Raw genomic sequence first — 11,201 nt, forward strand, 5'->3', positions numbered from 1 at the left:
CTTATTAAATCATTTCATTCTCTAAAACTATTCTTTCTAGAACTTTTTTATTCCATTTATGAAGATTTTATTTTCACAAATTAACAAAGGGATTACCTAATCTCAAAGTACAATATATCCTTGTGCTCTTCACCACAAAAAAAATAAGCAACATAATTGAAGAGTAGGAAGGTAATGTAGCCTATAATGTTTTAGTCCATTTGCAAATATTTAATTTTTTTGAAAGCTATTCAGCTGCTTATAAAATCCATTGAAAGTGAATTGAATGGAAAATATTTAACTTCACTACTTTATTTTTTTCTCTAGAGATATCATAATTTATGAACAAGAATGGAAAACAACACATCTGTCTTTTTTCTTTTGCAATTTTCGAATATTTGGGAACTACAGATTGCATTCATAACCGTATTAATCATATTATATTTAATGACAGTAACAGGGAACCTTGTCATCATTTCTGTTGTTGCTTTTGATCACCATCTTCATACTCCTATGTACTTTTTCCTAATGAATTTAGCCATGCAAGACATTGGTTCGGTTTCAGTCATCATCCCCAAAGCTGTTTTTAATTCTGTTACAAATACAAGGCATATTTCTTTCTCAGGGTGTGTTGCTCAAGTCCTCATGTTTGTCTTCTTCCTGGGCTCTGATGTTGCCTTGCTCACTGTCATGGCATATGATAGGTATGTTGCCATTTGCAATCCTTTACAATATGAAATGATAATGAATAGAAAGGCCTGCATCAAAATGATTGGCAGTGTGTGGATTGCCAATTTCCTCAATGCTATGTTGCAGACTATTGAAACGTTTACTATTCCTTTCTGCTCTAATATTGTCAGTCAATTTTATTGTGAAATTCCTCATTTACTTAAGATTGCCTGTTCTGGTTTATATATAACTGAAATTGGAGCTGTAGCATTTAGTGCTGTATTATCAGCTAGTTGTTTTGCTTTTGTAGTAGTTACTTATGTAGAAATATTTTCGGCTGTTTTGAGAATTCCTTCTGTTCAAGGAAGGAAAAAGGCCTTCTCCACTTCTGTACCACATCTTAGTGTTTTCTCTATATTTTTGTTTACTGTTTCCTTTGCTTATCTAAGACCAATTTCTAACAGACCATCAAACCTTGATTTCATAATTACATTAATTTATTCCATACTTCCCCCCATATTGAATCCATTAATTTATAGCATGAGAAACAAGGACATCAAAGCTACTCTTTCAAAACTTCTTAGGCTATGGTCATTTGGTCATTTGTGAATTTGGATGTACTTCTTCATCTGTGTTAATAGGAAAAAAAGAGACAGAGGGACAAAAGTAAGCTTTACATAACTTAAATAGCTTACTTACCTTGAAAAGGTGATGATGACATTGCTTTATGCATTTTTAGTAGTCTACCTGGAGTCAAGTATCAATACATCAGTTTATAAAAGTTTTCTTTCCAACTATAATTTAATGTAAATTGTAGTCCTTTTGTCGATACATTCTCCCTTTTATTTAGCATTATGTTATACACAAATTTGTTTGCCAATTTTACCATACATTGTTTAACATATTCATTTTCCAGATTCATCTTTAGTAGCATTTTATATATGTTAGAAATCAAGTGGTCATCTTCAGAACATAAATTAATATTCAATTGAGATTTAGTTCCTGTGAAAACAGAACTTTTCTTATCAAGTTTAAATATTTCAAAAATTCTATAATAATTAAACCAATCACAAGCAAATCCTTCACTTACTAGTTGTTCTCTTGTCTTTATCTTAAATCCTCAAATTTAAATAAGTCTCGAAATGTCATTCATTTACTGCACATTCTGTAATCATCTCTGTTCTTTGTAGTATTTCATGAGGTGATAGCCAAAGTGGCACTTTATCAGCTAATCTTTTTTTACTTCAACCATACATGTGAAATAAATTGCCTAATATCATGGATTTTAAAGCCATAATTAACTTTTACTTTCTCATACCACAGGTAGGCATGCCACCCAAATCCCAAATCAAAAACTTCAGGAACTAACAACTTTGAATTTTTTTAAAAGATTATCCAATCTTTTAACCATACCAGGCAACAAACATCATAATATAATCTAAAATCTGGCAAACCCAGACTTCCTCTATATTTAGAATCTAAATGTCAAGCCGGCTTCTCTCAGCAACCAAGAAAGAAACCACTTAACTCCATTTTGCAGAATTAAGAGTACTTTTACTGGTTATGAAAAGATAGCAGCTAAGCAAAGCAAGATCTGAGGCAAGAGCACTTGAAATCAATATGTGACCAAACCCCCTCCCCCTGGTAACCCTCATCCCAGTGTCCAATCTGTAAATCCCTTAGGTGTTATGTGAGTTCCATCTTCAAGAAGCATCATCAGGTTGGTATGCAGGATGGTTGGCCTTGACCAACATCAAGCACTAATCTTCAGCATGTGCAGTAGATAGTGAGACCAAAACTCCTTTTTTACAATCTTTCCTGTACTTAAACTTCCCCTCCCAAATACCAGCCCCCCTCCCTGTTTCAATGGCAGCTGAAAGCAAATAGGGAAACAGAGGCTGACATCTGGCCCTCCTTCAAGAAAAGAAGTCATCCCTGCAAGAAAATAAAACAATAGAATAGATGACATAAGACATATATGATTCAAATATGATCAAGGCCTATCAGGGTACTTAGCATAGAACTTCTGTAAGTGTCTAGGAGCTCTAACATGAGATTTATCAACTCACTCAGCCTGGGAGGGGGGGGGAAATGCTTCCAGAAACCCAGATATTGAATTTGATTCCTATGTTTCCTTGCGTCCAAGATTTCCTTAACCTCAAAGTACTGCTCTCCCTCAATAAGAAGAGGGGCAGGGGAGGCAGGTAAGAACACACAAAAAGAAGAAGTGTGCTCTGGTTTCAACAGGTTTACATGAAACACAGGCTAAATCCACTTAAAATGCTTTGGTAACTCCAATCATACAGAAACAGGATTAATGATTTTCACAATAGGGAAAGGACCGACATACTTCGGCCCCAGTTTCTTTGATTTCTGGGTGGTTTGTAGAAACTTAATGGACAAAAACACTCAATCTCCTACTTTGTACTCCCTTTGCTTCACCCTCTTTTTGTCAACCTGTTTCTTGTGCACCCGGTGAGCAGCCTCCAACGCCTTGTGGGTCACGGGCCAAATTTGGTGAAGCTTTTCACTCCACTTGGAGAGGGACAAAACTTCTGGTTTTTCTCAAGGCAACTCAGGAATTGGTACAAAGTCCTGTCCAAGCAGAACTCTAAAAGGGGTCAAGTTGGTACTGCTGTACACAGAGTTGTTGTATGCCACCTCAGCATGTGGTAACAGTTCAGCCCAGTTATCTTGTTGATAATTGATGAAACACCGGAAGTACTGTTCCAAAACAGAATTAGTCCGTTCACAAGCCCTGTTAGTCTGAGGATGGTGGGCAGAGCTTAGGCCCTGGGTGAAGCCAGTTAGCTTCAGAAATTCCTTCCAGAAGAGGGAGGTGAACTGGACACCCCTATCTGATATGCATTCAGTTACTCCATGTAACCGATATACGTGTGAAATAAACAACTTAGCTAATGACTTAGCTGATGGGATTTTGGAACAGGGTACAAAATGAACTTGTTTGGAAAACAGGTCAGTAATTACCCAAATCACGGTATTTCCTAGATTCCCTAGCAATTTGGCAATGAAGTCCATTGATATCTCCTTCCATGGGGCCTTAGGGCGGGCCACACCTTGAAGAAGGCCCTGGGGTTTTCCCAGTGGGCGCTTCATGGCAGCACAAACGGGACAAGTGGCTATGTAGAACTTAATGTTTTTTTCAATGAAGGCCACCAAAATTGTCTCTTAACCAGATTAAAGTTTTTACAAATCCAAAATGGCCTGCCATTCTCGAATTGTGGACCCGTTGAATAACAATAGTTTTCAGGTCTGCAGGAACAAATAATTTAGCCCCTACCCAAACCAGTCCATCCTTCATAGTGCATTTGTTTGAAAGTTCCTTGAACCCGTCATCGGACTCAAGGCCCTCCTTGAGTTTCCACGTGAGGTCTGTCATGACCTCTATATTTGAAATGCCTTGGCTTCTAGTAATCACTGGGGCAGCTAGACTTTTTGCTGGGATGACTGGGTGAACTACACTCAGCTTAGAGCTGCTGGATTGGGAAAGCCTAGACAAAACACCAGCCATGAAGTTCTTCCCCCTGGAATGTACTTGAGGGTAAAGTTGAAATGGTTGAAATGTTGAGCTCAATGCACCTGTTTAGGAGATAGCTTACATGGGGTCTTCAATGCTTCCAAATTTTTATGATCAGTCCATACTTCAAAGGGTGTTTTGCCCCTTCTAGGAAATGTCGCCAGGTCATCAAAGCCCATCTGACCGCAAAAGCTTCTTTTTCCCATATAGCCCATCGTCTCTGTTTATGTCAGTTTGCGAGAGGTGTAAGCACATGGCTGCAATTTTCCATCAGCATTCGTTTGAAGTAATACTGCCCCCACCGCCACATCACTGGCATCAGCTTGAATGATAAATGGTGCCTGCATATCTGGGTGTTTCAAAATGGGTTCAGCTGTTGGACTTTTCAGTAATTCTAAAAGTTAATCTTTCGGATTTTTCTTGGAGGAGCGGCTGGAGGGAAGGGGGATTCCCCCCCCCCCTTGGACAAGCGGCTTGAAAAAATTTTGCTCTCGCCCCCAGGGGAAGGAGGAGGGGGGAGAGCCAACTAATGATGCCTCACCCCAGTAAAAGTGTTTTTCATTGGACTTAGTTTCAGAACTTATTGATGACCTGAGAACTTTGTGAACTTTTAAAATTTTTCCTATGCCTCTGAGCCCAAAGCTGGCAGGGCAAGATGGCACACTTCCGTTGTCTTCATGAACTGTGAAACCTGACTCCACCTTTAAAATTCAGGCTTCCGGTCTTTGTCTCCGTGTCACCCAGAGGAATCGCTTGTGGATTGTTATTTCCTGAACTCTTTGGAGAAAAAAACTTTCATCTATTGCTAGACTGATTAAAGAAACTCCCACCTGTTTGGATCTTCTGCCTCCTGGACTCATCTGCCTGCTCTACTTCTCCAGCTGCCCAGTCTCTATACTGACTGATCTCTTTGTTTTATAAACCATGTCTCCAAAAAGACCACCCCCTGGAAAACCTGGCTTTGCTACTTCTGCACCGACATCTGCAACATCCAGTCCTGCCACACAGTCAAAGATCACAGAACTGATGCAACTTAAGAGTACAGAGATGGATTTGCAACAAATGCTCCAGTAACTCATACAGGGCCAGGAAGAAATTAAGAAACAATTAAAAGAAATGAAGGAAGAAATTAAAGAGAATCAAGTCCAAATTTATAAGAACTCACAGAGACTGGACCTTGTGGAGGGTGGGGTGGCGGAGGTGAGAGGGGGGGGTAGAGGCTCTACAGAAGAGAAACAAAGAACTTGATATCCAACAAATGAAAACAGAGTTTGAGAGAATGTCCTTTTATCTTAGATTTCAAAATGTAATAGAAGCAGATGGGGAAAATATAAGGGACATTATGACTAATATTTTAGCTGAATACATACACAAAGATAAACAGCAGATGGAATGGGAGATAGATCTGGTCTATAGAGTGAATTCAGCATATGCCAGAACACACAATGTACCCAGGGAGGTTCATATTAAATTCCTTAGGAAAAGCACAAGAGATGAAATTCTGGGTGTACAAAGGGGGCAAGCATTGACATATCATGACAGGGAGATAACCATCCTGAAGCAGATCCCCCAAAAAATTAGGGAGAAAAGGAAAAATTATTCGCAATTGGCGAATAAACTATACCAGAAGGGGGTGTGGTTTAGATGGTTGATGCCTGAAGGTATGCTGATATTCTGGGAGGAGACAAGAATCAGAAACAATACACCCATAGAGGCACAGGCCTTTATGGAAAAAAATAAAGTGAACCTAGAAAAAACAGAAGACGCTACAACGGTCATACAGGACACGGGAGGGGCCGGAGCTCTGCCAGCGGGGGGTGAAGGGGCAACACCAAGAAAGCTCAGATCACAAAAATGAACAAGAAAACCACAATGGTATAAACAGACCGAAAGTAATAATGAAATTATATCTAGACTATACATCATATCTATATAAATTGATTGAAAACTCTTTTCTTTAGAATTAATATGCTGATTTTTTATGATTATGTATTAATGTTTTATACTTAGATGTATCTTATGAGTTTGGAGGGAGGGGGCGTCTGCCACACTTGCAACTGCCAAAATTTGTAACCATTCCACCTACCCTTTTCCTTATAAATGTTTTAAAAAACCAATAAAAATTTTTGAAAAAAAAAGGGGTTCAGCTGCAAAGAGTCACTTTAATTTCTCGAAAGAGGCTTTACACTACATAGTCCAATTCAAAGGCTTACCCGGTCTAGGCTTGGCCACCAATTTTGACTTTAGGAGATTTGTAATGGGCAGAGCAATGCTGGTGAACGAGGGGATAAATTGACGATAAAAAGTTTTACTCCTGGGTGGATCTCAATGCTGCAATCCGTCGTGTGGTGAGGGGGTAATTTATCAGAGGATTTTTCACTGAAAATGCCCTTTAGATCCCAATATTCCTTTGGGATTTTCTCCTCCCCCTCAATTTTTTCTTGCATCATGGCTGCTAGGTTAGGTTCAGCGTTGGTAATATTGGAAACCCTCCCTTCTCCCTCAGGGGTTTTAGTGGATCGGATGTGCAACCACCCTTTCTTCCAGTTGATGTTTAGGTTCCATTTATGTAACCAGGGTAAGCCCAGTATTAGTGGCTGGTCCATCCCCAGTGCCACAATGAAACTTAATGTTTCTTGGTGATCTCCCATCCACATGTCTATAGTTTCAGTCACAAAATGGGCAGGAGTGCCCTCAGCTATAGATCCATCTAGCTGGCAAAAAGCAATGGGGACTTTCAAAGTTCTCAGTTTCAAGCCCATTTTTTCACTTCTGGGCTAACAATGAAACATGTGCATCATGAGTCTAAAAGGGCCAGCATTTTTGCTTGGGCGACAGTAGATGGCACTTTAAGTTCTACTGGGATGGTCATGGGGCCCAATCGGGAACTTACCAGACTGTCATCATCGGATTTGGTTTCACTTTCCCCCAATGAGGAGGACAGTTCTTCTTCTCTTGGGATGGGAGGAAATTGTGCAATAGGTTCCACCCCTTTCATGGCGGTGTCCCTTCTCTTCCCAGGTTGTTTGTCTGGCTTCCTCTCCCTCCCAGCAGAGGGCTTTGGGCCAATCTTGGAGAGGCAATTTGCTGCCCGGTGCCCCTCCTTTCTACAATGGAAGCCAGTGGTAGACCAGGGTTTGCTTATAGACCAACTTTTTGCTCCTTTCAGAGTTCCTTTGGGGGGTATGGGAGGGGTAGCCTTCTCTTTCTCACTGTCTTCATGGTACTTGGCTAGATCGATCTCCACATCTGCTGCCAATTCGTACCAGCGTTGCAAGTTACCGGGGGGGGGGAGTTGTTTACACAGTTTTGGTATATATCTTTGTTTAAGACATCCATAAAACTGTCCATTAAAGCTTCTTCCAACCAATCCCGCATATAAACGGACAATTCATGAAACTCTTGTATGTAATCAGCCACTGGGTTCTTCCTCTTGGTAAGGGTTTTCATTCTGGTTCTGGCATTCAGCTCTGTGAGCGGGTCATCAAAGCATTTCCTCAGGGCGGCCATAAACCTATTATAGTCTCTCAGCAGTGGGGAGTCATCATTATGCAGGGCAACCATCCATGCTGCTGTCTTGTTCTCCAGCGCCATGGTAACAACTCTTACCTTGACTTCTTCTGTGGGGAGATCCTCTCTGAACTGTTGCATGAAATTCCAGACTTGGACCAGGAAAAATCCTAGTTCCTTTGGGTCACCTCCAAATTTCACAGCAAGCAGAAGAACTTTTGCCATCCGGCATCTATGGGGGGGGGGGGTCCTCATCTTGGAAGGACTCTCACCCTTGCTGCTGCCGGGGCTTCCCCATCCTGATGAGCTGCACTGTCTGCCCCCAGGGCCCCCCTTGGGGGGAACAGGGCTTCTGCAGTTCTCTCTTCTAGGTCTGGGAGATCAGCTTCTCTTTCGGGACCACTCTCACATAAACATCACCTTTCCCAAGCCTCTTGAAAAAGTTTCATAGCCTGGGACATCATAAGGTTCTCCTCATCAGCATCCTGCCAAGCAGCTGTGGGCCACAGATGTCGCTTTGTGGTAACTCCAGCCAAAATTTCCTCAGGGTCATACTTCTGATCCACTCTCAATGGCCATCTGGGGCGGACAGATCGTGCTGCCAAATTCAGATCCACCATCCGCTCCATCTCCAAGGGACATGAGGATGCAGCTGCCCCCTGTCATCCTCCTGCTCGCTGCCTGGGTAAGACATTCCTGTGAAGGTATTGGTTTTATTTACACTCCCCTCGGAAGGTGTAGGCTCCGGGATGAGTGTGAAAGTGAGATCTTGCTTAATGTCAAGCCCGCCTCCCTCAGCAACCAAATAGCCAGGGGTTGTAACACAAATACATACCTATTTCCCTGGCTTAGCTGATAAAGGAGGAGAGCCTGTGGCTTAGTGGCAATTACATCGGCCTAATATGAAATACAGCCCTGGTTCGAATCCCAGTAAGGGTATGGTAGCTGATGAGAGCTAAATAGCTTGAAATGGATCCATACTAGTCTCCCTTTATTTATTTATCAGCACAAATACAACACAAATATAAAAAGGCAACATTAAAAATAAAAATATGGGTTTCTGTCTGGATGGTTTTCTGTGATGGGCCGAATGACAGAAAGAGGGAGTAGTGAGTGAGCTCCCATATTTGGGCATACCAGGGGTTGTAACACAAATACATACCTATTTCTCAGGCTTAGCTGATAAAGGAGGAGAGCCTGTGGCTAAGTGGCAATTACATCGGCCTAATATGCAATACAGCCCTGGTTCGAATCCCAGTAAGGGTATGGCTAGCTGATGAAAATAGCTTGAAATGGATCCATACTAGTCTCCCTTTATTTATTTATCAGCACAAATACAACACACACACACACATACACACACACACACACACACACACATATGTGTGTGTGTGTGTGTGTGTGTGTGTTTGTGTTACAACCCCTGGTATGACCTAATATGGGAGGGAGCTCACTCCTCCCTCTTTCTGTCCTTTCGGCTCATCACAGAAAACCATCCAGGCAGAAACCCATATTTTTATTTTTAATGTTGCCTTTTTATATTTGTGTTGTATTTGTGCTGATAAAATAAAGGGAGACTAGTATAGATCCATTTCGAGCTATTTAGCTCTCATCAGCTAGCCATACCCTTACTGGGATTCGAACCTGGGCTGTATTATACACTAGGCAAGAGTCTTAACCACTATGCCACAGGCTTCTCCTCCTCCAATCGGTCTCCAATTCCAACTGCAATCTCCATGTCAGCCAGTGCTTTCTTGATCTCCCTCTGGCTATTCGCCATCCTGACGGACCAAATTAGGTCTCAAAGAAAACCAGGGTGGTCATTGAGGCTCAATCCCGGCCCAAAAGGTGGAGAAAGGGCCGGCAGCAACCCCTCCTTTGTCAAAGAGCTCCGGAGCATTTTCGGAGCTCAGAAGTCAGCTGCCATCCCCCGAATTGTTTTAGATAATTCTAAAAACACCAATTTTAAAATGAAACTAGAATAAAGGACATTAGAAAGGAAACTATGTAAATATTAGATGAATGCAGAAATAATATGTATTTAAAATAATGTAACCTGGTCTCTTCATTTTTTAAATATACATTTTTAATATACATTTCTAAGGTTAATTGGAAATCCAAAACTAGTTTAGACAAAATACTTTTAAATTATAGTCTGTATATTTAAAGGAAAATATTTTGGAGTATGGAAAATAACAATAAAGAAATGTAAATTATCTTTTGGAATATGAAAAATAACAATAAAGAAATTTAAATTAGCTACTGTATGTAGTTGTTGAGGAGTACCTTCAAACTATTTTTCCAGTATCAGTTATTAAGGACCATATAGAGAATTAATAAAATAACTTTAATCAGTCCAGATTTAATTAACAACATGGGTCTATCCTATATTTCTCCTGGCCATATGCACTTTTTGGAATGTATTTGCTTAATGCAGCTGAAAAGTTATGCGTCTTAAAGGTTTTACTTTTTAGATTGTTTGTATGATGTTCATAGTCGTACATGCAAGGACAATAAAGACATTCTTTGTCATTGTAAAAGAGCAGATCATGTACAAGAAAACCACAATAATACATTAATATATGTATCATACATTCTAAGTTAGCATTTTAAAAGACCATACTGAGCAGTGTGTGTCTTTGTATGTACAAAAATGTAACATTTAAGTACCTAAGAAAAAACATATATACTGTGAAGGGAATGGTTTTCCTTGTGATGCTATATGGAAGTAAAATGTTGACTTTGAAGAAACAGAATAGAAGTAGTATTTTTGCTTCTTAAATTTCATGTTGAAAATACTTTAAAATATTATGGAAAAGCAAGAAAACAAAAAACATTATAGAACAAATCATTTGGCTTTTGGACTGTAATCATATTACATCTCTCTCTCTCTCTCTCTCACTCCCTTCCTCCCTCTCTCCCTCCCTCCCTACCAACCTACCTACCATGTTTTCCCGAAAATAAGACCCACTGAGAAAATAAGCCCTAGCATGATTTTAGTGTGGAAAAATCTTACCCCCAAAATAACCCCTAGTTAAGAGCTGTGCTTCCTGTCCAGCAGGCTAGATCATGTGCCTGACCCCATGTCTCTGCCTCTGTCTTCTGCTGGTGCACCTGCCATGAGGTGGCCTCAATGTTAAGAGAGCCAGGGGCAGAGGCAAGAAGAGGCTTCTTCTTTTCTATCCCTGCTCTGGATCAGGGAATGCAGCTGGCGGGCAGGTGGGGGTAGGGGCTGGTCAAAAATCAGCTTCTCTCTCACACAGTTACTTTGAAGCAACCTCTGGAGGTGGCCTGCACCAGCTTTCTCTTCCTCTGTGGGATAGTGGGAGGGAAATCTGGGTATCCTGAGATGTCCCCCTCTATGAGGTGACTCAGGTTTAACTTGGTAGGTGAAGAAGGCTTTGGAAACAGCCTTTTCATTTACATTCATCATCAATATTGTAATTTTCCTTTTATTTTTCAAAAAAAAATATTTGTATTTACCATGATTAGCCTCCTTGAATGC

The 11,201-nt window shown here is 40.7% G+C and overlaps 1 protein-coding gene across 1 annotated transcript; it reads left to right on the top strand.

Moving 5' to 3' along the window:
• Nucleotides 1–330: 330 nt before the first annotated feature.
• LOC309381753 (olfactory receptor 14A2-like) lies at nucleotides 331–1,257 on the top strand (the record flags this gene model as incomplete). Its single annotated transcript, XM_081933038.1, has 1 exon — nucleotides 331–1,257. One exon carries the CDS (start codon nucleotides 331–333, stop codon nucleotides 1,255–1,257), a length of 927 nt encoding a protein of 308 aa, XP_081789164.1.
• Between the last annotated feature and the right edge of the window lie 9,944 nt (nucleotides 1,258–11,201).

This window comes from Natrix helvetica, assembly GCF_964273705.1.
Source record: "Natrix helvetica genome assembly, chromosome: Z".
In the NCBI taxonomy this organism is placed as follows: domain Eukaryota; kingdom Metazoa; phylum Chordata; class Lepidosauria; order Squamata; family Natricidae; genus Natrix; species Natrix helvetica.